The sequence below is a fragment of the Pimephales promelas genome, chromosome 2, assembly GCF_988280905.1.
Source record: "Pimephales promelas chromosome 2, fPimPro1.hap1.1, whole genome shotgun sequence".
Classification (NCBI taxonomy): domain Eukaryota; kingdom Metazoa; phylum Chordata; class Actinopteri; order Cypriniformes; family Leuciscidae; genus Pimephales; species Pimephales promelas.
The window spans coordinates 37,666,332-37,694,259 of record NC_142770.1 but is presented as its reverse complement, the minus strand read 5'-3'; the positions used below and the strand labels follow the sequence as shown (position 1 = coordinate 37,694,259).

Below are 27,928 nucleotides of genomic sequence, written 5' to 3'. Positions count from 1 at the left end.
TGGCCACTAGTGTGGTCCAGGAGCGCCATCTCTGGCTGAACCTCGCAGTTACACGGGACGCCGAGCGGACTCGTCTGCTCGATGCCCCGTTATCTCAGGTTGGCCTTTTCGGCGGTGCAGTCGAGGACTTCGTCCAGCAGTTTTCGACTGCCCAGAAGCAGACGGAGGCGATCAAACACATTCTGCCCCGACGGCCAGCTGCTGCCTCCACCCAGCCGTCGGTACAGACGCCTCCCTCTGCTCGCCGCCGAGGACGCCCCCCTGCGGCTCCCCTCCCTCCCACGCGGCCCCAGCAGCAGCCTTCACCCGGGCCGCGGCATGGAGGAGGCCGTAGGCAGGCGTCACAGCCCCCTCAGGCTGCACGCCCCGCTAAACGCCAGACTAAGCGACGTTCCTGACGGGAGCTGCTCAGTGATGAAGTCGAGTTTTTCCCAGGAGGCGGTAGCAGGCCCCCTCCTTCCCCCGGTGGAGGGCCGGGGGAGAATCTTTTGTTCTCAGCTTCTCAGCTCCCCGCTGCTCACCCACGGGTGGGCAGCACCCTGAGTTGGTTAAAGAAAGACTTGACATCATCACTGAGCACACAGACTGGAATGAGTGCGCTCGACGTCCCAGTGCGTCAGCCCACTCATTCCTCTCTGTCTCTGAGGGTGCGGAGGCGAGCGTGTGTCGTCCCTCGACTACGCCGCGGCGCTCCCCTCCCCCTCTATCGCCAGACCCCCGGCAGAACAGACCCCCGTGGAACGCTGGTCCTTCCCTGGTCTCTTCTGTCGGGGAGCGGGCCTCCACTGTGCATCCGGGCGGGGTAACTCCTGCGCGCATGCCAGTCGACCCGCCTCGCTGCCCCTCCGGGGGGACGTCTGTGGTTCTCATGACCCCGCTGGTTCACTTCCTGGAAGCTTGGCTAGAGCTTCCCGGGCTGTCCCGCTGGGTCATCAGAACGATCAGATTCGGCTACGCGATTCAGTTCGCACGGTCTCCTCCCCGTTTCAGGGGAGTTCGCTCCACTATGGTCGGTGGCAATGCCCCGGTCATGAGAGCGGAGATTGCCACCCTGCTGGCGACGGGTGCAATCGAGACGGTCCCTCGAGCCGAGATGAGGTCCGGGTATTACAGCCCCTACTTCATTGTCCCCAAGAAGACCGGTGGGTTACGACCGATCCTGGATCTGCGCATTTTGAACCATACTCTCCACCGACTACCGTTCAAAATGCTCACAGCCAAACGCATTTTCGAATGCGTTCGGCCTCAGGATTGGTTTGCAGCGATCGACCTGAAGGACGCGTACTTTCATGTCTCCATTTTGCCTCGACACAGACCGTTTCTTCGGTTTGCTTTCGAGGGCCAGGCATATCAGTACACGGTTCTCCCATTCGGGTTAGCTCTGTCCCCTCGCGTCTTCACGAAGATCGTCGAGGCAGCCCTTGTTCCCCTTCGGGGAACACGGGGTTCGCATCCTGAACTATCTCGACGACTGGCTGATACTGGCACACTCTCGAGAACAGGTTTGCGAACACAGAGACCTGGTGCTCCGGCACCTAGCCCGTCTGGGCCTTCAGGTCAACCGGGAAAAGAGCAAACTTTGCCCCGTGCAGAGGATCTCTTTTCTCGGCATGGAGATAGACTCGGTCGCCATGTCCATGCAGCTCACGAGCGAGCGCGCGCACTCACTGCTGACTTGTCTTCGACAGTTCGAGGGCAAGAGTCAGTTCCACTGAAACTGTTTCAGAGGCTCCTGGGGCATATGGCATCCGCAGCCGTGGCAACGCCGCTCGGTTTGCTTCATATGAGACCGCTTCAGCTGTGGCTTCGCGATCGAGTCCCGAGGTGGGCATGGCATCGCGGCTCGCTCCGAGTTCCAGTGACTCCAGCGTGCCGCCGAACCTTCTTCCCGTGGTCGAACCTCAGCTTTTTGCGGGCCGATGTCCCCCTTCAGCGAGTTTCCAGGCATCTCGTTGTCTCCACGGATGCATCCACCACGGGATGGGGTGCCATGTGCAATGGGCATGCAGCCGCGGGTTCCTGGACAGGACCCCAGCGCCTCATGCACATCAATTGCCTCGAGCTGCTGGCAGTATGCCTGGCCCTGCACTGCTTTTGAGCGTTGCTCAGGGGTCAACACGTACTTGTCCGCTCAGACAACACGACTGCAGTAGCGTACATCAACCACCAGGGGGGTCTACGCTCACGCCGGTTGTCGCAGCTCGCCCGCCACCTCTTGTTATGGAGTCAGAAGCACCTGAGGTCCCTTCGTGCAGTTTACATTCCAGGAGACCGGAACCTGGCAGCCGACGAGCTGTCACGGGTCCGCCCTATCTCCGGCGAATGGCGACTCCATCCCCAGACGGTCCAGCTGATTTGGGACCAGTTCGGGGTGGCACAGATAGACCTGTTCGCCTCCCGGGACTCCTCCCACTGCGCCCAGTTTTATTCCCTGACCGATGGTACGCTCGGCACAGATGCACTGGCGCACAGCTGGCCGCGGGGCCCACGCAAGTATGCGTTTCCCCCAGTGAGCCTTCTTGCACGGGTGTTGTGCAAGATTAAGGAGGACGAGGAGCAGGTCTTGTTGGTAGCCCCTTATTGGCCCACCAAGACGTGGTTCTCCGAACTCATGCTCCTCGCGACAGCACCTCCTTGGCCTATTCCTCTGAGACAAGATCTACTCACTCAGAGACGGGGCACTCTGTGGCACCCTCGTCCCGAGCTCTGGAGACTGCACGTGTGGCTCCTGGACGGGACGAGGCAGGTTTGAGTTCGCTGCCACCTGCGGTGGCGGCAACCATCTCTTCCGCTAGAGCGTCGTCCACGAGACACCTCTACGCGTTGAAGTGGAACCTCTTCGTCAGCTGGTGCTCTTCTCGCGGAGAAGACCCCCGGAGATGTTCGATCAGTGCCGTGCTTTTCTTCCTGCAAGAAGGGTTGGAGTGCAGGCTGTCGCCCTCCACCCTTAAGGTTTACGTCGCGGCCATTGCCGCCTCTCATGAAGCAGTAGAAGGTAAGTCCTTAGGGAAGCACGACCTGGTCATCAGGTTCCTGAGGGGAGCAAGGAGGCTACATCCGCCTCGTCCTCCCCTCGTACCCTCTTGGGACCTCTCGGTAGTTTTAAATGCTCTGCAGAGGCCTCCCTTTGAGCCTTTGCAATCGGTAGAGTTAAAGTTTCTGTCCATGAAGACAGCACTCCTGGTTGCATTGGCCTCCATCAAGAGGGTGGGGGACCTGCACGCATTCTCCGTTGACGAAGCGTGCCTAGAGTTCGGGCCGGCTTACTCTCACGTGATCCTGAGACCCCGGCCCGGTTACGTGCCCAAGGTTCCCACCACTCCCTTCCGGGACCAGGTGGTGAACCTGCAAGCGCTGCCCCTGGAGGAGGCAGACCCAGCCTTGGCACTGCTCTGTCCAGTACGTGCTCTCCGCACCTATGTAGACAGAACGCAGTGTTCAGGACCTCAGACCAGCTCTTTGTCTGTCATGGGAGGAGCCAGAAGGGAAGGGCTCTCTCAAAGCAACGGCTGTCTCACTGGATTGTGGACGCCATCGCTTTGTCTTACCAGCAGCAAGGCCGTCCGTGCCCCCTTGCTGTGACGGCCCATTCCACTCGGAGTGTGGCCTCCTCTTGGGCTCTAGCGCACGGCGCCTCGCTAACAGACATCTGCAGAGCTGAAGGTTGGGCGACACCCAACACCTTCGCAAGATTCTACAATCTGCGAATTGAGCCAGTGTCCTCCCACGTACTCGCCTCCGCCAGTACTGGACCCGCTTAGGTGTCTTCGCTTGCTCGCCATTCCACTCCCCGGACTGGATAAGTGCGATATCTCCTCAGTGTCTTCCGTTGAAGCCTTGAGTCCTCCAGCACCGACGATGCGGGCACCACTGCTATTGCTCTGGATGCCGGCTAGGTGCCTCCATGTGCACGGTTCCCGACGGTAACGGTCTCATGTGTATTATCCACTGTAAGCCTCTATGAGCATGTGTCTTCCCTTGGCAAGCCATCTGCCACCCCTGGAGTTAAATTCTAGTAGCCACCTGCGGTTGGTGCTCCAGTGATCTCCATATGCGTCCTATACGGCCATATGTGTATTTGTAAGTCCTCCTTCGGTAGGCATCTGGTAGCATGTCCCTCCCGGGATATGTTTCCCAGTGTACCTTGGTAATCCTGTGTTAAAGTAGGATCCCGGGAAAAAAAAAAGTGTAAGGTGCAGGGGTCCAGACTTTCGCAGGGCACTGGAAGACAGCTTGAAGATGGCGTGATGGCATTGACCCCCATTCTCCGTCACTTCTGACGTAACTCGAAGTGACTACGAAAGGGAACGTCTCGGTTACGGATGTAACCCTCGTTCCCTGAGTAGGGAACGGAGACGTTACGTCTCCCTGCCACTTCTGCTGTACCGCTGGGTAGACGCCTAGTTCAGTCTTGGCTCCTCAGCGAAGACATACTGCGGTTGCGTTCACTTCCTCCTTTTATACTCACGGAGTAGGGCGGAGTACGCTATGCATTGCATGCCATTGGCTCATTGTTAAATACTCGAAGAGGATTGGCTTTCATGCGAAACCCACATTCTCCGTCACTTCTGACGTAACGTCTCCGTTCCCTACTCAGGGAACGAGGGTTACATCCGTAACCGAGACGTTATCAATCAAGACATGGAGGTAGAAGGCGAGGATCTTTATTATGGGGGGGAACAAGTTGATTGTGTTTTCAAAACACCACAAAAAAGGAGAATGGAACAGAGCCACTACAGTAATTCAAAAAAACTGGGAAATAGTCAAACTGACACTGAAAGTGACACTGACCTTTCAGAATGCAGTGTCACTTTTGATCAGACAAAAGACGAATCTCCAGAAAAATCTTACAGTGTGGATGATGTTAAGCTCTTTTTGAGAGCAACAAAGAATGCAAGAAATGTGCGTATTTCAGAATACTTTCCTGATTTGATGCAATTTGTAGAAAAAACAAAGAGTTTTAGGAGTGAAGGTCTTTTTTCTGATCAAGAAGTTTATAGACTGAAAAAAATTCTCACAAAAGTACAATTTCAATTAGGAATTAATGCTGAATAGTTTTAAAATTACACTTATGAGATGAGGCTTTTTTGTGTCTTGATTATCCTTTTCTTTTCTTTAATGAAGGAGTTTCATTTTGCTTCCCTTAATTTAAATGGGGCACGAGAAGGGAAGAAAAGGTTTGAGTTATATGAGTTAATGAAGATAAAGAAAATAGATATTCTTTTTGCACAAGAAACTCATAGTGATGTTTCCAATGAGGAAGATTGGGCAAGGGAATTTGATGGGTTAACCTTTTTTAGTCATAATTCATCTCTAAGTGGCGGTGTTGCTATTTTATTTTCTAAAAACTCCATTCCAATTTCTTATGAAGTAGAAGAAGTTGTAAAAGGCAGATTTTTAAAAATAAGGGCTCAATTTGACAATGCTTTTTATTGCTTCGGTTGTATTTATGCTCCCACTAATGCAGTTGAAAGAATGGGCTTTTTGAATACATTATGTAAAGCATTAAGTGATTGTAATACTGAGGATTTGTTCTTATTTGGAGGTGATTTTAATTGCACTGAATTTGCCTCAGATAGAAATCATGTTGAGCCTCATATGGCTTCTCGAAAAAGGCTAATTCAATTAATAGAAACACATGATCTGGTTGACTTTTGGCGGAATTTTCACAAGACACACAGACAATATACATGGGTTCATTCTTATAATAATAGGTTGTCTTTAGCAAGATTGGACAGATTTTATGGTTTTGGACATCAACTTAATCTTTTTAGAGATTGCTCTATTATTCCAGTTAGTTTTTCGGATCATAGTTTAGTACAGTGTTTTTTAACTTTAGGATCCGTAAAACCAAAGAGTGCAATGTGGCACTTTAATAACAGTCTTTTAAATGACATGGAATTTAGAGATATTTTTAAGTTTTTTTGGAATGACTTTAGAACCACTAAATCTGATTTCCAATCTTTGCAGCAGTGGTGGGATTTTGGAAAAACGCAGATCAAGCAATTGAGTCAACAGTACGCTTACAACATCACTAAAGAAATAAATATTTCAATGGTAAATCTAGAAAAAGATAAAAAGAAACTACAAGAATCTATTGGAACTGAACAAAATCAAGAGCTTATTGAAATTTTAAATCGAAAAAGCAAAGAATTGGCAGGAATTCTCGACCTGAAAGCACAAGGGGCTATGATCAGATCCCGGTATAAGAATATAGAGTGGATGGATGTATCTTCCAAATTTTTTTTCAATCTGTAAAGGAAAAATGGCCAAAAAAGATGTATACATGCTTTGCGTTCTAAAGATGGGGCACTCTTGTCAAATCATACAGAAATTCGGAAGAGAGCGGTAGAATTTTATAAAGAACTATATAGCAGTGAACTTATACACAGGTCAAACACTAATGTGTTTATTGAGGATCTTCCTCAGGTGACTGAAGAGGCGAACACCGGCCTCTGTAGAGAGATAACGTTAGAAGAGCTAAGAAAAGCTCTTCAAGGCATGGAAGGCGGCAGAGCACCAGATGGCCTATCTGTAGACTTTTATAAGTCTTTTTGGCCTGAGATTGGTGCCGATCTGCTTGCAGTCATCAACAAAAGTCTAAACAGTGGAAGATTACCACTGAGCTGCCGTAGAGCAGTGTTGACTTTACTGCCCAAGAAGGGAGACCTGAGTGAAATAAAAAACTGGAGGCCTGTGTCATTGCTATGTAGTGATTATAAAATTCTGTCCAAGGCATTGGCAAATAGATTGAGTGGGGTTTTGGAAGAGGTCATTCATACTGATCAGACCTATTGTGTGCCAGGAAGGCAAATTTTCGATAACATTTCTTTTGTTAGAGACATGTTTGACATCAGTATGCTCTTTGATGTGGATTTTGGTTTGATTTCAATAGATCAAGAGAAAGCGTTCGATAGAATTGAACATAGTTATTTATGGGAGGTTTTAGAAGCTTTTGGGTTTAATAGCTTTTTTATTGATAAGTTAAAAGCTCTTTATTGTGATGTTGAAAGTTTACTGAAGGTAAATGGTGACTTATGTGCCCCCTTTAGTGTTTTTAGAGGTATCAGGCAAGGCTGTGCTCTTTCTGGTATGTTATATAGTTTAACAATTGAACCCCTTTTACGGAAGTTTAGAGCAGATTTAAAGGGTGTAACTATTCCAAATTGTGAAAAAGTATTTAAACTATCAGCTTATGCTGATGATATTGTTATTTTTATCAAAGAACACAGCGATGTGTCAAAGATAACAAAGATTTTAAGGGATTTTATGCTTGTTTCCTCCGCTAGAGTAAATTGGAATAAAAGTGAGGCTATCTTGGTTGGAAAGTGGACTCATGGACAACCCAGTCTCCCTGCGGGGTTAAAGTGGAGTAGAGATGGGTTTAAATATTTAGGTGTGTATTTGGGAGATGATATAACTGTAAAGAAGAATTTTGAGGGGATAAAAGAGAAAATTGTGGGTCGTTTGAATAAATGGAAGTTTTTACTTTCTAACATGTCATATAGAGGGCGGGTGTTAATTATTAACAATTTGGCAGCCTCTACTCTTTGGCATTGGCTAGCATGTATCGACCCCCCAGTAATTCTTCTGAAAAAAATTCAATCTATTTTAGTTAATTTTTTTTTGGGATAATTTACATTGGGTGCCACAGAGTGTTTTTTATCTGCCTAAAAATGAAGGGGGACAGGGTTTGATTCATCTACAGAGTCGAGTGGCCACCTTTCGGCTAAAGTATGTACAAAGGTTTCTTGAAAGTTCTGAGAATGAGAATTTGAGTTTGGTTGCTTCCATTATTTTTAGGAACTTTGAAGGCCTGGGTCTTGACAAGTCTTTGTTCTGGATGAACCCCCTGAGCCCGACGGCGTCGTCGACGATGCCACACGTCACCTCCGATAAATGTTTACATAACTCGATGACAGATTTATCGATTTTCTTACCGTTTTTTCCAACAGAAAGCTAACGAGCTAGCCATCACGGGGGTGTCTTTCGGGTCTTTCTAGCCTTTACAGAAGGTTTTCTATCCAGCCTGGAACTTGTGCTTCCTTTCAGAGGTTTTCAGCAATAAATCCAAACGCTTTATGTCAAACTTTGATAATCTTGAAGCCCATAATTCATAAATATTCCGTCATTTTTGCCGCTAGCTCAATGCTAGCGGACATCCTGGATATCACGTGATGTTTTCACGTGATGGTTTTTGACCAATTACAGGCTGATCCGTTGTAAACATTGGTGTGCGTCATTACGCATGAACCAAGCGCTGATATAGTGTAGAGAGATAGAGAGACTCACGGAGACGCGCGATTCACAGAGAAACACAGCGAAATGGACGTAAATAAAGCGCTGGTCTATTTTGGTGCATTGCAGGATGAAGGATTTTCAGGAGAACAGAGCTTTTTGACAGATGAGAAACTAGATTACCAGGATAGACCCAGCTGAAGTGCCATTTATTTATTTACTGTAAAAAAGTATTATAGTAGTATAAATGTATTATAAAAGAATAAAAAGAACATAATAAATAAAAGAATAAATAAAATAGAAATGCAAAACCTGTGATGTGGCCCTCTGTGTGATTGCTGATAGGAACTGTTTTGAGGCTTGGCACCAGTGAATTTCATGAGGCCCCAAACGCCTGGACTTCTTTTGGAAAAATGTCAATAGTTTTTGTTCTGTACAAGTTATAATGTTTATTCCTGTGCTCCAGGACTCCAAAGACATGAACAAACTATTTTCCAGAGGAAAATTGCTTAGCTTTTATTTATTTGTGTGTGATTTCAATAAATAATTGAGTGATTCCATTTCCGATTTATTTTTTCATTTGTCTTTATGGTCCCATAACTTATTTTACATTCAGGTGACATCAATGTAACACAAATAAGCTGAAAGTTCAATTTGTCCTGAAAAAAAAGAGGTGTGTCAATTGTCTGTGCACCAAAGGGTTGATATTTTACAAGCTTTTTTAGTAAATGACACCAGACGGAAAATTTATTGTAAAAATACCCTTAGGTCTCAGAGGGTTAAGGAGTTTTCTGTATCTAAGTTGCCTATTTTTTATTGTAATTTATTCAAAGTATGGTCACTTTTTAATATATCGAGAAGTGAAATAACAGACTCTTTGTACTGGACTCTTCAAGAACCAATGATTTGTGGATCACGTTTGGACGTGTCAGAGGGATGTTTTCCTGCTTTGATGGACGTACTCATTAAATCTCACATCGTTACTCTTGGAAGCCTAGTTCGTATAACTGGACATGATTTATCTGACTCTAAAGCAATGGAGGAGAAGTCGAAGATGAGGTCAACACGGGTGGTAACTCGGCTGTTGTCTAAGTGGAAAAAAATCATTACCAAAGAAGAGTTACAAATGTTAAAAGACTTTGAAGAAGGGTGTATTCAACCAAAGAATGATGATCCATTTCCGAATGTGTCTTTGAGTCCTGATTTGGAAATGTGTGATGGGTTTTTTTTAAAGTGTAGTAATTTGAGGTTGTTGGGGAAAGAAAAAGCATCTAGTAAAGCTATGTATGAGTGTTGTGTTAAAGCTTTCAATAAGAAGAGTCTTGATGGTAAAATAGATACACCATGGCGCAATGTCTTACTTTTAAGTGAGAATACTAGACCTAAATGGGGGGCACTTTATAAGTCACCATTGCTTAAAAAAACAGGGGACTTGCAATGGAGAGTTTTACATGGAATTATAGCTGTTAATGCATTTGTTTCAAGGATAAATCATGAAGTTCATCAGGAATGTCCTTTTTGTTCACAAAGAGAAACTGTGTTTCATACTTTTATGCATTGTATAAGACTAAAACCGTTGTTTATTTATTTACAAGATGTATTTAAGCAGTTTGATGAAGTCTTCTCAATGGAGATTTTTATTTGTGGTTTTAAGTATTCGAGAAAACGATCTTATGAGTGTCAGTTGTTTAACTTTTTCTTAGGTCAAGCAAAAATGGCAATTTATGTAAGCAGAAAAAGGAAAATTGAAAAAGATTCTGATACAGATGTAATATTGATTTTTTAAATGTTAGTGAAATCAAGAATTCAAATTGATTTCCATTATTACAATGCAACAAAGAATCTAAGGTTGTTTGAGCAAAGATGGTGTATAAAAGGTGTTCTTTGTCATATATTTAGTAATACTTTGATTTTTAACTCTATATTGTGAGTTTCTAATTCAGCTGTATGTACTCTTGTGTGAATTAAAACCGATTTGTAATAAAATGTATTTTAAAAATCAAAAATCTCTCTATCTCTCTCTCTCTCTCTCTCTCTCTCTCTCTCTCTCTCTCTCTCTCTCTCTCTCCTAATGTAGGTTAAGCTGGTGTTGTATGACAGATGAAGGTTGTTCTGATGTGACTTCTGCTCTGAAATCAAACCCGTCACACCTGAGAGAGCTGGACCTGAGCTGGAATAAACTCGGAGACTCTGGAGTGAAAAACCTCAGTGATCTACTGATGAACCCACAATTCAAGCTGGAGAAACTACAGTTAGTGTCATTATACTGTACAGCAATTACAGTGTGACTGAAGTTTATTTATTTGAAGACAGTAGGGCTTATGTTTCATTGGTTATAGCAGTGCACTTTTGGGGGGTTTACTTATTGCTCACATTTTTTTTATATAGTTCTTTATCTTTTCACAGTTTTTTATCTAGTTAGTAGAGTGTAGTTTGTATTTTTTTTTATTCCCAGCATCTGTGGGTGTACACGCAGAAATCTGCATTTTCAACAGAGAATAAAGAAGAGAGACGTCAAATAAATAGTTAGAAATGAAAGAGAAGAAACAGTGTCTTCCAGCGCACAGAACTAGTGTGACTGGGTTTTAAAACAGACTATTGGAAACTAAATGCTGCTGTAGCTCTTCAATAAGATGATGATCATAGATGTGAACTATTGTTATTTCTCTGTCTTCAGTTTGTGTAGATGCAGTATTACAGAGAAACAGAGTCTCATCCTGACATCAGCTCTGTTCTCATCCAAATCAAACCCGTCACACCTGAGAGAGCTGGACCTGAGCGGGAATAAACTAGGAGGCTCAGGAGTGAAGCAGTTATGTGCCGTACTGAAGGATTCACACTGTAAACTGGAGAGATTGAGGTCAGTCACATTCACATACAAGAATCAAAATGCTTAAAATCACTTCAACCGTTTAAACTAAAACACATTAACATTATATTTGTACAAACATTTTCACCTTATTATTTTGTCATCTGGTGAAATAAAGATGAAGATCTCTCTTCCTCTGTTTTATTTGCTGATGAAGATGATGTGACTTAACAGAATAAAGAGTCTCTCTCTCTCTCTCTCTCTCTCTCTCTCTCTCTGTGCGGATGTGCGGAGTGAGTGTGGAAGGAGCCGGTTGCTGGGAGTGAAAGTGTCTCTTTGTTTGAGTGAGATTTATTTTTTTCCCTTCTATTCTTTTTTGATATTACTGATTCATAGTTAATAGGTTTAGTTTTTTTTCTCCTGACTTCGGTCAGAAAGAGAGGATAATGGGGTCGGAAATGGCGGACCTTTCACAGTTAACCATTAAACATGGTTGTAAGTCTATGCCTGAGGCCGCGGTATCAGTCGAGGATTGTTTGATAGCTGTGAGTGCAGTGATTGGAGGTGCTAATATAAAATCTGCCTCTCGCATGAACAAAGCTATTGTGTTCTTCCTTAGTGAAAGCCAAATGGTGGATGAGTTAATTGAAACCGGGTTGACAATCAACAATATTTTTGTGCCTGTTTTACCTTTGTCAAGCCCAGCAAAGAAAGTAATTTTATCTAACATACCTCCGTTTGTTAAAAATGAAAAACTTGAGCAAATTCTACAGAGGTATGGTAAAATAGTAAGTCCCATTAAAATGATTCCTCTGGGATGCAAAAATCCCGAGATTAGACACGTGATGTCTTTTTGGCGTCAGGCGTTAATGATTCTGAATTCTCAGAGTGATCCATTGAATCTGTCGGTGAAATTGAGTATCGAGGGAAAGGATTACACTGTTTTTATAAGTTCAGAGTCAATGAAATGCTTTGTGTGTGGTGAGTTTGGACATGTAAGACAGACTTGTCCGAGGCGAGACGGGCCCGATCCGGCTGCAGGTGTGGAGAGCACCGAGAGGGCGGCCGGCGCGGAGGTTGCTGCGGCCGCTGTGGCCTCAGAACCGCAGCGGGACAGAGCGCTCTCTGTGCTCGGTGACGTGCCCGAGGGGAGATCGGTGCTGGAGGCCTCTGGAAACGGCCTGGAGACGGCTGTTGAGGAGGTGGCCGGGCCGAGCCATGCTCCCACTGAAACGCAGCCGGAGACGAGCCCGGGACAGGTGGGTTTGAAGCCCGTGCCTGAAACTGATTTGTCTGGCGATGGAGGACAGTCGCAGCTGGATAAAAGTGTGAGTGATACTGAGGAAGCGTTTAAACAGTGTAATGTTGACATGCCATCTCAAAACCCTGTGGATTTAATGGAAGACTCTGATAATGATCACGATGATACGGATGTTATCGGATACGGAGTTAATGAGAGATTACGCAGTGGATTCGGACATTATCTCTGGAGGTAAGACCAAACTTTATTCGATTCAGCAGATCAATCACTTTTTGGACACTACTAAAGGACATCGTAAACCTAGAATTGATTCATATTCTCCGGATGTAAAATTATTCTTATTATCCGGCACCTTTGCTATGAGAAAAGCTTCCTTTGAAGAGCTTGATAAACCAAAACGGTACCGTCTCAAGAAACTTCTGAGTAACGTTAGAAGTTCTTTGAATTTGCAAAAGTAAAAAATGAGAAAGTTTTGGATGTTAAATAACCCTTGTGGAGTTATTTTATTGTGTGGTTATCTTTTATTATTTTTCATGGCACCTTTGAGATTTAGTTCATTGAATATTAATGGGTGTCGTGAGGTTTTGAAAAGGACTAGTGTTTTTGATTATATTTTGATGAAAAAAAGTAGTGTTGTTTTTCTACAGGAAACTCACACAGATGTAAAAAATCTAATTCAGTGGCAGAGTGAATGGGATGGACAGGTTTTTCTGAGTCATGGTTCAAGACAAGTAACAGTGCTGGAGTGGCTATTCTTCTTGGAGTTGAGTTTAAGGAACAGAGTGTGAGCGTTTTTGATGTTATACCTGGTAGAATGCAAAGAGTAGATGTTGCTTTACATGGGTTGAATTTTTCAATTTTTAATGTATATGCTCCTAATATTGGGACTGAACGCACACTTTTCTTTGGAAAACTTCATACAGCATTAAGCAGTGTCCCACAGGATAGGTCCGTCAGCAGATATTTTTAGAAATTTGATTGTTTATTATGATCTTGTGGACGTTTGGAAAGAAGCTTTTCCTGATGTAAAACAATATACATGGATAAAAGTAAGCTTGAATAGGGTTTCTGCAGCACGTCTTGAGTTTTTTAATAGTTGTATTACTCCCACCCCTTTCTCAGATCATCATTATATGTCTGTCAATGTCACATCTGCACAGAGCACATTTAAATGTCCCTACTGGCGCTTTAGCAATAAGCTGTTGCAGGACCACAACTTTGTGCACTCTTTTTCACTTTTCTGGGAGATGTGGAGAGAGAGTAAATCTCAGTACATGTCCCTGAGTCAGTGGTGGGACATCAGTAAAGTTCAGATCAAAATGTTTTGTCAGAAGTATACTGCCTACAATAAGATTACTCTTGAAAACAAAATAAGACGACTTGAACAGGACATTTTGCAGCTGAACATTGAACAATGTGATGGAAGTACTGTTGAAGTATTGGAAACAAGGAAAATTCTTCTCCACAATCTCCTGGAAGAGAAAGCTAAAGAGACTTTGATTCGTGCAAGGTTTACTTCTTTTAATTCCATGGACGCTCCAACATCTTTTTTCTTCAACTTAGAGAAGAAAGTTGGTGATAGAAGAGTTTTAAGTCATCTGAAACTTCCAGACGGAGGTGAAACGACTGACGAGCATGAAATAATTACTCAAGCACTGCTTTTCTATGAAAATCTTTATAGTGCAGAACCATGTGATGGAGAATTAACAAAAACATTTCTCCAGGATCTTCCTCATTTGAGGGAGAGTGATAAGGCAGAATTTTATAAACAGTTTTGGCTACTGATTGGAGAAGACTTGTTTTCAGTTTTTTTAGAGTGCTTTCAAAGAGGCACCTTACCGCTGAGTCTACGAAGAGCACTGATCACTTTGCTACCCAAGAAGGGGGATCTTGCGGATATTAGAAATTGGCGACCAGTGTCTCTGCTTGGAGTGGATTATAAGATACTGTCTAAAGCTTTAACTAATAGATTAAAACTGTACATATCAACAATAATTGACGTAGACCAATCATACTGTATTCCAAAACGTACAATTTTTGATAACTTGTTTCTGCTTCGCGATTTGATTTCTTTTGCCAGAGATAACAATGTTAATGTGGGGTTTTTATCTTTAGACCAGGAAAAAGCGTTTGATCGCGTGGATCATGAGTATCTTTTTAAATGTTTTGAAGCATTCGGTTTTGGTTCTTCATTTAGTTCTTATGTTAAATTACTGTACACTGATATCTATAGTTTCTTAAAAATAAGTGGCTCACTCACAAGACCTTTTTTAGTTGGGAGAGGCATACGGCAAGGATGTAGTTTGTCAGGTATTCTGTATGCCATGGCCATTGAACCGTTACTAACAACTCTGAGGCGTCAGCTTTGCGGAATTTCAACAACGGGCCATTTTACATCAGAGATGGCAACTGTTAAACTCAGCGCTTATGCTGACAATGTCACTGTTATAATAAGATCAAATGAAGATGTGGGCTTTTTGGAAGCCGCTCTTGGGATTTATCAAAAAGCCTCCTCAGCTCGAGTCAACTGGAGAAAAAGTACATCTTTGTTATTAGGCCAATGGGAGGAAGAAGGTAGGCCTGCTCCTCGTCTTCCTCAGCACTGCCCCTGGAGTTCAGAGGGGTTTAAAGTGCTGGGGGTTTTCCTTGGAACAGAGCAATACATGCAGAAAAATTGGGAAGGCGTTTATGAAAAAGTGTCTGGTCGCCTACAGAAATGGAGGTGGATTCTTCCCCAAATGTCGTATAGAGGGAGGGTGCTTGTTGTAAACAATTTAGCAGCATCTATGCTGTGGCATCGGCTGACTGTTATTAACCCCCCGAAAGAACTACTACAAAAACTACAGAAGGATTTTGTTGATTTTTTTTGGGATGGATTCCACTGGCTTCCTTCTGGAATCTTATATTTGCCAGTAGATGAAGGAGGACAAGGACTGATTGAACTGGCAGCTAAAGTCAGAGCCATGAGATTGAAAACTGCTCAGAGACTGCTTTTTTCTACAGAATTTATCCCTTGGGTGTCATTTGGACTAACTTTACTAAGATCCTTTTGTTGTGATTCTCTTGATAAACAACTGTTTTTGATGTCACCTTTTATTGAAAAGGTTACAATTGGTGCTGATTTCTATGCATCAGTTTTGAAATCTTGGGAAGTGTTTACGTTCAATCGGTCTGAAAATGATCATTATGGATTGAATGAACCACTGTTTTTTAATCCTTTTTTAGGAAATGTTTGCGTGTCTAATAGTATAGTTAAGTTATGTATGAAGAAAGGTTTTACTAAAGTGGGACACTTGATTAATTTGGACTTAAAAGAGTGGAGATCAGCAGAAGATGTTGCCAGGCAGGTTGATTTGAGGTCTGTGAGGGTGGTAGAGCGCTTGATTTCAGGCTTAAAAGCTGCTCTTCCCTCTCCTCTTTTTCAGTTTGTAGAGCTTTCATTAGAGGGTGGGCCTACACATCTCACTTTTCCCAATTTATGTGTGTGTCCTGGAGTTTGCCCGGAAACCAGTCAGGTTGGGAACTTGTTAAAGTTTGAGAGATTAAAAGGGCTACTTTTTCATACAGTGGAGAAAAAAGACATGTATCAGGTCTGTGTAAAAACTGCTTATTTTAATGATCTTCATGACAGATATGACACAAAATGGAGGGAAAAACTCACAGTTGCAGATGATATTAATCCTTCTTGGAGGCTTTTTTATAAAAGTCCCCTTCCAAAATGCTCAGGTGATCTACAATGGAGAGTGTTACATTGTGTGCTAGCCACTAATGTTTTTGTGTCTAAATTCAACTTGAATGTTTTGCCCTTATGTCATGCCTGTAATAGTCATGAAACAGTTTTTCATGTTTTCATTGAATGTCCAAGATTGGTGCCACTTTTTGCCTTGTTGGGTAGAATTATTGATGGGTTGGGTTTTGGTTTTAACAGAATACTTTTTATTTACGGCTGTAGGTATTCTAAAGTGAACAAGGATCGCTGTACTGTTGCTAATTTTATTCTTGGGCAAGCAAAACTAGCTATTTGGAAGACTTGTAGGCTTGCTCTTGAAGGACGAATTGTTAAAGTTCTAAGCCTGTTTACAGCACTTGTTGAATCAAGAATAAGGGCTGAATATATTTTCTTTAAAACTACAGGAAATATGGTTGAATTTATGTGCAAATGGTGCGTAAATAGTGGTTTGTGTTGTGTGAGGATGATGTTTTATCTTTTGTCTGGTGAATTTTTATTTATTTATTATTTATTTTGTATCATTGTTAAGTGTGTAATGTAATTTTTGATTGAGTAAAGAGATATTTAAACGTCAAACGTCTCTGTGTGTGTGTGCGCGCATGCGTTGAGTGAGGTGCGTGTATGGAGAGTGCGTGACGGCGGTGAAAGGAGTGTTTGAAAAACTTTTTCTACCCTTTTCTATCTTTTTTTAGTATTTATATTGGGTTTTAGGGAATTTTGGTGAGGAAGGTGGTTGTTTTGGGTGTGCTTGACTCCCAGTCGGTGTACTGGGAGAATGGCAGCTCCCGGTGCAGAAAGTTTAGAGTTTCTAACGAGGCGTCACGGTGTGAAAATTGATGTTGCTGCAAGTATAGAGGAGTGTAGTTTAGCAGTGGGTGCAGTAGTTGGTCATGAGAATGTTTTATCGGCGTCGCGAATGAACAACGCGATTGTTTTGTTCGTTAAGACGATTGATTTGGCGAACTTGTTAGTGGAGAGTGGTGTAGAGATTGGTGGTATTTTTACCTCAGTGCTGCCTCTTTCTACGCCGTCTAAGAGAGTAACGTTATCTAATGTGCCGCCATTCATCAAGAACGAAGTTCTAGTTGGAATGCTCTCGAGGTATGGGAAACTGGTCTCTCCCATTAAGATGATTTTAATTGGAAGTAAGTCATCATTATTGAAACATGTGGTGTCTTTCAGGCGTTATGTGTATATGGTACTGAAAGATAACGTTGAGGAACTTGACCTGACTCTTAATTTTCGACATGAAGAATTCAACTACGTGATATATGCTACAACTAATACAATGAGGTGCTTTGGTTGTGGTGAAAATGGACACCTTATTCGTGGTTGTCCAAAAAGAGAGGAAAATGTAAATAAAACTTCATTAACTGTTGCTTCAGAAAGTGAAATTGAAGTGCAGAAGGAAATTGCTACAGTTGTTGAGGAGATGCCGGGTCCAAGCAGGGCGTCGGTTGCTCCTGAAGTGGTAGAGAAGGTTTCTGAGATTGTGGAAAATTCAGAAATTGTTGAAAAAGTCAGTGTAGCTGGAGCTAGGGAGGAAGAGGTTGTACGTTCCCAGAGGACAGAACAAGCAGTTTATGATTCAGATGATGGCAGTAACAGTGAAGAAGAGGCTATGGTAAATCCAGAAGATGGCGATTCTGTTTTGGGAGATGAAGAATGTCTTTTTAAAATCCCCCGAAAAAGGAAGTTGTTGGAATGCTCTGCTGAAAAAAAAGCAAAAAAAATAGATGACGTTCACATGAGCCAGACTGACACCGAGAGCGAAAGTGACATTACAGAATGTAGTGTCACTGCTAGTCTGCCCCAAAGTGGTTTCTCAAGCCGAACGTACACTGTTGTGGACATTAAGTCATTTTTGAAAACAACGAAAAATGTGAAAAAAGTCAAACTAGAGGAGTATTTCCCAGACATAACACAGTTTATTGAGAAGGTAAAGCTTTTTAGGAGTGAAAGTTGCTTCACTAACCAAGAGGTTTACCGTCTTAAGAAAATTATTACGAAATTAAGTCAGGTGGGCCCAGTGAAAACAGCTATGGGTAAATTGATGCATCTTTTATGGTTTTATTTCTTTTGCTCTCTTTCTTTATCCTTTATGGGGGAAATAAACTTTGCTTCCTTGAATGTTAACGGAGCAAGGGAGTTTAAGAAGAGAGCTCAAGTATTTGAATTAATGAAATATAAGAAAGTTGATGCGTTGTTTGTACAAGAGACACATACGGATGTATCAAATGCCGTAGAATGGGTAAAAGAATTTGATGGATTAGTGATTTCAAGCCATCATACCTCATTAAGTGGTGGAGTTGCAGTGTTATTTTCAAAAGACTTTACTCCATACTCATATAGTGTAGAGGAAAAAATTAAAGGAAGGTTGCTGAAGATTAAAGCTGTGTTTGAAAATAGTTATTTTGTTTTTGTCTGTGTATACGCTCCAACTATGGCATTAGAAAGAATGATATTTTTGAACACTTTGGATGATGTTTTAAATGAGTGTAATAATGGGGATTTTAATTGTACTGAAAATGTCATAGATCGAAACCATGTTGAACCACACATGCAATCCAGAAAGAGGTTAATTCAAATGAGAAAGTCGCATAGCATAATTGATATATGGAGGAATTTCCATGGTATACAGAGACAGTATACTTGGGTTCACGCTCATGAAAATCAGTTATCGCTGGCAAGGCTTGATAGATTTTATGGATTTAAGCATCAATTAAGCATGTTTAGAGAATGTTCAATAAGTCCGGTTTGTTTTTCTGATCACAGCTTGATAAAATGTGTTGTAGCAAAGAGTTATGTCAAATCAAAAAGTGCTTATTGGCATTTTAACAATAATTTATTATCTGACACTTGTTTTAGAGAAGTTTTTAAAGAGTTCTGGACAAATGCTAAGGCTATGAAATCATCCTTCGTAACATTGAAGCAGTGGTGGGATTTTGTAAAAATACAAATCAAGCAATTGTGTCAAGAATATACTCACAACGCCACAAGAGACAAACATAGCTCAATGAGTACCTTAGAAGAAGAGTTGATGAAGCTACAAGAACTTGCAGAGTCCACAAAAGATGCCACTTATATAGAGCACATAAAAAAGAAAAATAATTTGTTATCTGACATGCTAGGTTGTGCAGCACAAGGTGCTATCATTAGATCCCGTTTTCAAAGTGCAGAATTAATGGATGCTCCTTCAAAATTCTTTTTCAGTTTAGAAAAAAAGAACGGACAGAAAAAGTTTATTCACGCCTTGCAGTCTGAAGAAGGGGTGTTGTTGACAAATCCCTTGGACATTAGGAAGAGAGCTGTACATTTTTATAAAGAACTGTACAAAAGTGAAATTTCTGAAGAGCAAGATGGTAATTTTAATTTTTTTGAAAATTTACCTCAGAGAACTAAAAATGCAAATGAAGAAATTAGTAAAACTTTGAGTCTAGTTGAGCTAGAAAATGCCCTTAAAAAAATGGAAAATGGAAAAGCACCAGGTATTGATGGCATTACAACTGAATTTTATAAAACTTTTTGGGTAGAAATTGGTCCAGATTTAGTAACAGTTTTTAATGAGAGTCTGGCAGATGGACAACTGCCTAGAAGCTGCCGTAGAGCAATTATTACTTTATTGCCTAAAAAAGGAGATTTAAATGACATCAAAAATTTTTACATCAAAAAAGTTTATTGTGTAACGACTACAAAATATTGTCGAAAGCTTTGGCGATTAGATTGGGGGTAGTCATTGAATCGATTGTTCATCCAGATCAGTCATATTGCATACCAGGAAGGAGAATCTTTGATAATGTTTCTTTTATCAGAGATATCTTCGACTGTGGAAAAATCTTTGACATAGACTTTGGTATGATATCAATCGATCAAGAGAAGGCTTTTGATAGAGTCGAGCATATTTATTTATGGAGTGTTTTAAAAGCCTTTGGTTTTAGTTCAGAGTTTATTGAAATGATTAAAATGATGTATTGTGGCGTTGAGAGTATATTAAAGATTAATGGTGACTTATGCTCTCCGTTTAATGTGTATAGGGGTGTCAGACAAGGCTGTGCACTGTCAGGCATGTTATACACCTTAGCCATAGAACCCCTGTTAAATAAACTAAGATCTGATGTGCGTGGACTGTGTATGCCAAATTGTGATACTGTTTTTAAGTTATCAGCATACGCTGATGATGTAATTGTCATAATCAGTGAACCCAATGATGTCAATGTGATGTTGAAGATTTTAGAGGATTTTAAAACTCTTTCTTCAGCAAAAGTTAACTGGAAAAAAAGTGAAGCCATATTAGTTGGAAAATGGCCAAAAGGTGAACCAAGAGTTCCTGATGGACTAAACTGGACAATAGATGGTTTTAAATATTTAGGAGTCTTTGTAGGAAATGAAAATGTTGTAAAAAAGAATTTTGAAGGTACAATCGAAAAGGTTAAAGGGCGACTGGATAAGTGGAGGTTTTTACTCCCTAAAATTTCCTATAAAGGTAGAATTTTGATTATAAACAATCTGGTTGCCTCTGCACTTTTACACCGCCTAGCCTGTATAGATCCCCCAGTAGATGTACTGATGAAAATCCAGTCAATGTTAATTGATTTCTTCTGGGACAGAATGCACTGGGTATCAAAAAGTGTGTTGTATCTTTCAAAAGACGAAGGAGGACTTGGTTTGATACATTTGCAGAGTAGAACGGCTGCTTTTCGTCTGCAATATGTACAGAGACTTTTAAAGTGCTCCTCAGAGTCCAGTTGGATGGCGGCTGCCTGTGTGATTCTCCGGAACATCGAAGGGCTAGGAATTAGGGCTGTGCCATATCATACCGTCCACGATAATACCGGTATAAAATTTTACATGATAAAAAATTGTGATATCGCGATATTGATTATATGATGACGTATGGCGTATTTACGTTACTTAGCGCGTGCACAACAACACAGCAGCATGTCAGCCTCCGGATCAGATCAAGATTTAGTTCCTAAAAAGGGCGCTACTTCAATAGTATGGAAGTTGTTTGAGTACAAGAGGTCAGATCTCCAACAACACAATTATTATTATTATTTTTTTGTCAAATATGCATGAAAACTCGTTTCACCACTTCCCTACTAGCTTACATTTTGCATTCGCCTAATCTTCCTTCAGAGTTTCCGCAGTTCGGGTACAACAGTCAACACGATTAAACTCTTTCTAAGATGATTCAATGTTACTATTATTATATTTCTAAATAAAAGTTCTATGCTTTCGCATAAAACAACTTTATCTTGCTGGACTTTATTGCTGTAACGTTAACTAAATCATCATGTTACTTTCTACCGGCCGGGTGTCTGTTAGAGCAAAACACTAGAGTCAGAGCACTATTGTTCATCACGCCCACAGTAACTGAAATGTAAAACTGTTAAAAGAAAGGACTCGATAAACGATTGCATAGCTAGATGCTGTATATTATACACGACGCTACGCATCAATATTTATTTCCTTTGTGCTTTGAACTGTTCAGTGCGGAGTATTCGACGCGCTGCGCGTGCGCACTGTGACTCCGTGTTGCTTCAAGCGCATCATTCAGCGCTCGGGATGCGCATAAGCGCTGTGCGATATATTGGAGCCTTTCATATCATAATACTTTTGCGCAATGAAAGATTATTAATAGCCTTTGTTCTGTCCTATCGATCATATGTTGCTGCCTCATTAAACAGCTGTGCTATACATTTTAAACATGCCTCAATTTTATAGTAGACTAGGCTATATAATAATTAATCCTTTTGATTTGTTACCTTGTTTTTTTTCATGAATGTACAATACAAAGAGCAATGTGTAAAGTTTTACCAGATTTAGTGTTACAATTGTCTCTTATTTATTCCCCACTAAATGTTTTTTTTCCCTAAATGTTCCGATTTTATACAATTATTGTATAAATTAGGTATTGTATACCTCATTTGATGCTAATCCAAAAACTATGCAAGGCAACTGTTACATTTTGAAGGTTTGTTTGGATTGCCGCTGTTTGTTTAAATTTTTTGTACTTCAAAGTTTAGGTTAATTTTATTAGGTGACAATATTGTGCAGGCTTCTGAAGTTATTGTTAATATTGTTAATGTATTACTGTAGTTATTGTTAAAATAAAATGATAAGGAGTTATGTTATACTTTTTTTTGCACTAATGCTGCTCCCAGCCAGCTGCAATCACCAATAAAACATTGTTTCATATATATTTTTTCTATATCGTGATAAATATCATTATCGCAAATATTCTTGAAATATCGTGATATAATTTTTAGGCTATATCGCCCACCCCTACTAGGAATGGACAAATCTTTATTCTGGTTGGACTCTCAAAGACTGAAACTATCTAATTCTCCAGTTTTTTATCGTAATTTATTAAAAGTCTGGTCTCTGTTTAAGAAAAGCAGGGAAAGCAATGTTGCTTCTCTGTTTTGGCTACTTCGAGAACCATTGGTCGGTGGCTCACGTTTGGACTTATCACGTGAGTTTTCTTTTGCCATACCAGAAAGGACTTTGTGTAACGCCAAGTTGACAGAAATTGGTCATCTACATCAAATAGCGGGTCCTGCTCTTAGGAATGTGACTGCGATTGCTGACCATTTAGGACTCAAATCATGCCGTATAGTAGAAAAAGCACTTGAAAAGTGGAGATCGGCCCTTACTCACAGGCGTTGATTAACCCTGATTGTAAAGACCCTTTTCCAAAGTTGGGTATTTCTCCTATTATGGGTGATCACAACAGCATGTTTTTACATTGTAAAGAAATAATGATTGTGGGTTCAAATGTTGTACTTGGGAAAGAATTGTACAAGGTTTGTGTAAAAGCTTTTAATAAGAAATCTTTAGACAACAAGTGTGATACACCATGGCGAAATATACTTAATTTTGCTGCCGATGAAAAGCCACAATGGAGAGCCTTGTATAAGTCACCATTAGTCAAAAAAACTGGGGATTTACAGTGGAGAGTGTTACATGGTGCTATTGCAGTAAATGCTTTTGTCTCCTTGATCAATTATGAAGTGACTGAAGGCTACCCTTTTTGTTTGGAAAAAGAGACTATTTTTCATGCTTTTATGTACTGTGAGAGGCTAAAACCTCTATTTGATATTTTGAGGACATTTTTTGATTCTTTTGATGAGGTTTTTTCAATGAAAGTGTTTATTTGTGGATTTAAATATGTGAAGAAATTTCGTCATAAGTGTCAATTGTTGAATTTCTTGGTAGGCCAGGCAAAAATGGAGATTTATACCACAAGAAAAGAAAAAATTGAGCAAAATGTTTCTAGCAGTTTGGTAGCAATTTTTGTAAAATTAGTCAAATCTAGGATTTTGATTGATTATCATTATTATAGATTAATGCACGATTTTTTATCCTTTGAGGTAAGATGGTGTTTAAATAAGGTCCTTTGTGAAATTGTTGAAGAAGAGTTACTGTTTTCTATTTTTTAAGATTTTTAAGATTGTTTTGGTCTTGAAATAATGATGTTGTTTGCCAGATTGTAGTGATAATTGTTGTGTATTATGTAATAAAAAGGGGTTTAAAATCTAAAAATCTCTCTCTCTCTCTCTCTCTCTCTCTCTCTCTCTCTCTCTCTCTCTCTCTCTCTCTCTCTCTCTCTCTCTCTCTCTCACAACTTCTTTCCTTAAAAGAACTTCTGCATGTTTCTTTTTCAGACAGCAGTAAGCAGCTTTTGTATACAGCTTGTGTGAAGTCAAGATTTTGTGAACAACTTAAGAATAAGACAGATACAAAATGGAGGAGTTATTTATCTGCCCCTGATGTGCAATTACCTTCATGGCGTTTGTTTTATAAAAGTCCATTGCCAAAACGATCAGGAGATTTACAGTGGCGTATCCTGCACTGTGCATTAGCAACAAAAACTTTTTTGTTCAAGTGCAACTTTAGTACATCTTCTGTTTGTAAATTTTGCAATGTATCGGATACTGTGTTTCACATTTTTTTCGATTGTTACAAAATTTTACCTCTTTTGAATATTTTAGAAAATATATTTGAAGGTTTTGGTTGGAATTTTTCAAAAACAGTATTTATTTTTGGGTCTAAATATATTAAGTCTCAAAGTGAGTCCTGCACCTTTTCCAATTTTTTGATTGGTCAAGCAAAGTTAACTATTTGGAAAGCATATAAACTTGAAAATGAGGATAAAAGGATCAATATGGTAGAATTGTTCAAAGCTTTGGTAGAATCCAGAGTTAAAATAGAGTATGAATTTTATAAAATGAATAATGATATGCACATTTTTAAGAGAAAGTGGTGTACACTCTAAAAAATGCTGGGTTGTTTTAACCCAATTTTGGGTAAAATATGGACAAACCCAACTATTGGGTTAAAATTATCATTTAAAAATGTAACCCAATGGCTGGGTTTGTCCATATTTTACCCAAAATTGGGTTAAAACAACCCAGCATTTTTTAGAGTGAATGCTAATTTTATTTTTGTGAATGATGATGATAAATTAGTGTTTCAGTGGTATTGCTGAAATTTGAAGGAATTAATATTGTTATTTATTACTCATTGTTATTAATTATGAAAATGTGATTATTGTATAACATGAATAGAGAATAAAAAGAGTTAAACATCTCTCTCTCTTTCTCTCTCTCTTTCTCAATTCAATTCAATTCAAAATTGCTTTATTGGCATGACTGTACATCATACAATATTGCCAAAGCTTGGAATACATAGAATAATTATAAAGACATCAACATAGTAAAATAATATAGCATTTTAAATTGATTGTACAAATTAACAGTGTAAAATAAATAAAATGGAACATTCTCTCTCTTTCTCTCTCTCTCTCTCTCTCTCTCTCTCTCTCTCACACTCACTTCCGGTGCACGCTGGGAGCGTTTGGGTGTGTGGGGGGTTTCGTTAGGGGAGACCCGGAGAGGGTGACTGGTATTTACTTTTTCCTTTTTTCATCTTTAAATTTGGGGTATAACGGTTGTTTTTGAAAGTAGGTCAAGTTGAGTAAAGTTACTTTTCGTTCGGGACGGTGTTGGGATGGCGTCGTTCCCGAATGGGGGAGAGCCACCGCCACCGCCACCCGTGTCTCTGCGTAATGGAGTCAGGTGTGTTCCTGCGCCAGGTGTGGAGGTGGAAGATGTGCTAGTCGCGGTTGGAGAGCAGATCGGGTTTGAAAACATTTTTTCGGCTTCGAGGATGAACAAGGCTGTTGTGATTTTTGTAAATGAGGAAGAGATAGTTAATCGTCTCATTCAGGGACATGCACAGGAATTTTGAGGGGCAGTTGCTCTGACCTGAAAAAAGGGCACCCCCCCCCTCCCCCCTCACGGGCTATATGAAGGAATATATTCAGTTGAATTTGTCCCCTTCCAAATTGCCTTATCTGGCCGTGTTTATGTCCAAACGCAATGCCTCATCTTATGGTCTTATTATTATTTATAAAGATTGCAAAATGTCAGAGATGAGACAAATGAGCAAAAGAGTTCCTCATATTGTTGTTTATTGTTTTTTTAATTATTATTATTTATTTATTTATTTGAAAAGAAATAATCTGGATTGAATGGAAAAACTCGAAAAAATAAAAAACGCTTAGATTTCGGGAAAAAAAATACAATCCTTTTTTGCCAATCCTGACCTCCCCCTGCATGGGGCCCTAAGCAAAATTCTGCTAAGGGGCCCTCTACCTGATCTGTGATGCCGTGAGCCATGTAAACCATTTGCCATTGCCACTCAATACCGCCGAATACAATCCTCCCTCCTTTAAACAAAACAGTCAAAGAATAAGTACAACAATATGGAACAGAATGAGGTTCAAACAAACAAACAATATTTACTGAATAAAGCATTTAATAGAATGTTAAGATAACAAGTGAATATTAACGTAAACATAAATAAGAAGAAAATAATAAAGTACAACCCTGAACTTTGGCTTTTGGGATTAGCTTTGGTTCACTCTACAGCCTGGGTATTTTCGGAATCAGTAGCCTAGCCTATGATTTTTATTTTATGTTTTTTATGCATGTTGAAGCAAATCTTGATTTATGGTTATTTACTGAGGGATTTGCATTCATATTGACTAGAATGTCCAGCTAATCATCATTTTAAATTCAATAAATTGCCAATACATTGGTTTCTATCTTGCATAATTAGCCTAGTGCAGTTGTTTAGAGTTTTTAACTACACACGGAGACTAGATAATCAGTGTCTTTATAATGTGTACTTTGATTGGGAGTGCCATCATTCACGTATTGTACAGTTGGTCTCCACATTTCTGCTTGAAAAATGCGAGTTTCATTTCGTGCACGAGCATATGAACGCAACACACGCTACGCGGTTATGTTTTCCGAGCTGCAGTAAACAGTTGCACTTTGTCGTTTATCAAAAACAAAACCTAATAAATAATGGTATTTTACTCTCACTTTTGTCAAGCAAAAAGTGATGCAAGAGATGCACTGCCTGCCCAGATAGGTTAGCAAGACCAAAAACCATCAAACTTTGCTGACATCAAACAGAACACAAGTTTACCTGACTGCTGTTCCCGCAATTCACTCTCATGTTTTTCTTCTTCCTCTTTTCGTGACTCTCGTGAGAAGGATACTTTCGCTTCAAACATTTTGTCATGGACTTCGTACACATTATGCCGAGTTCAGACTGCATGATTTTCAAAGTAGTCGGGTCGCTGTTCTTTTCACACTGACTATCTTGGCCAGCATTCAGTCACTGCTGTGTTCACACTGGACGATTGATCGGTGACAGAAGGTTTCACACTGCATGACTTTAGAAAAATCGCCGACAGACTCTGTCTAGCACGCTGCACGCAAACTGCGGCTACGTCCACATTAATCCGGATAAATTTGAAAACGGGGTTTTCGTTTAAACATGCTCTCCGTCCACACTAGCGTTTTCAGGCGTTTTCCGACGTTTCAGTGTGGATGATAAACTTCTAAATTCACTTTAATGCGCATGCGTGAAACTTCACAAAAGCTCACTGAGATGATTCAGATGGGAAAATAAATAATATGTTATCGCACAATAACAGGATAATTTTATTTGGCAAAATATCTCACCATCACGGATGCGTCCAGGTCGCATTCATTCACCATATGTTTGGTCTAAAACGCAACTGCTCTCCTGTTTTGCCGCAGGACAGCAAATGTAAGTACAGTATCTGTCATCTTTGCAGTACTGTGTTATGAAGAATAGCACATATTAAGTAAAATAGAAAGTAACATATTCTAGCAATAGTGTAAAAATGAATAACACGTAACAGGCACAATACCGATAAACATGAATATCTATTGGTACTACATGGATCACATGACTAAACTTGCGTCATCGTTTTGAAATACCTCCGGTTTCACTGTCCACACTACAACACGAAAACTGAGTTTTCAAATGTATCCACTTTGGAGAGCGTTTTCCAAACGATACGTTTTTGTTGACTTAAAACGGCGTCTCAGTGTGGACGAAAGGCCAAAACGGAGAGAAAAATATACGTTTTCAAACGAAAACGTATTAGTGTGGACAGAGGCGTAGCAAGCATTTGAAAAGTGTGGGGGATGGATGTGTCATTTCAATTTGGGCATGTTACGTAGACCCCTGTCCCTCTAGGGGGGTTGGGGGGCATGCTCCCCCGCAAGAAAATTTGGTACATTTTAAGGTTAAATGCATCAATCTGGAGCACATTGAGAGCTCAAAATGAAGAGCTTCAACTGGATTCGACCCAGGCCTGTGCACATTGAACAACGAAAAAGCATTGACTTGTAGCTTACCTAAAGAGGGCTCAAACATCTTTATAGTTATGATATAGAGTCTGTCATTATATTCTATATTACGTTATCAAAATTACAATACTTTTGTCCTAATTTCTTCACTTGTAAGAAATAAACCCTTGAGCTTTTATTTAGGAGAAAAC

At 40.7% G+C, this 27,928-nt stretch overlaps 1 protein-coding gene across 1 annotated transcript in view; it reads left to right on the top strand.

Annotated features, from left to right (window-relative positions):
* Window positions 1-27,928, top strand: part of LOC120478286 (uncharacterized) — a 220,987-nt gene that overhangs the window by 169,795 nt on the left and 23,264 nt on the right. The window contains exons 6-7 of the mRNA XM_089119819.1: window positions 10,316-10,489; window positions 10,916-11,098. Of these exons, the coding sequence (XP_088975945.1) occupies window positions 10,316-10,489; window positions 10,916-11,098 (357 nt within the window). The remainder of the gene's footprint in view (window positions 1-10,315; window positions 10,490-10,915; window positions 11,099-27,928) is intronic.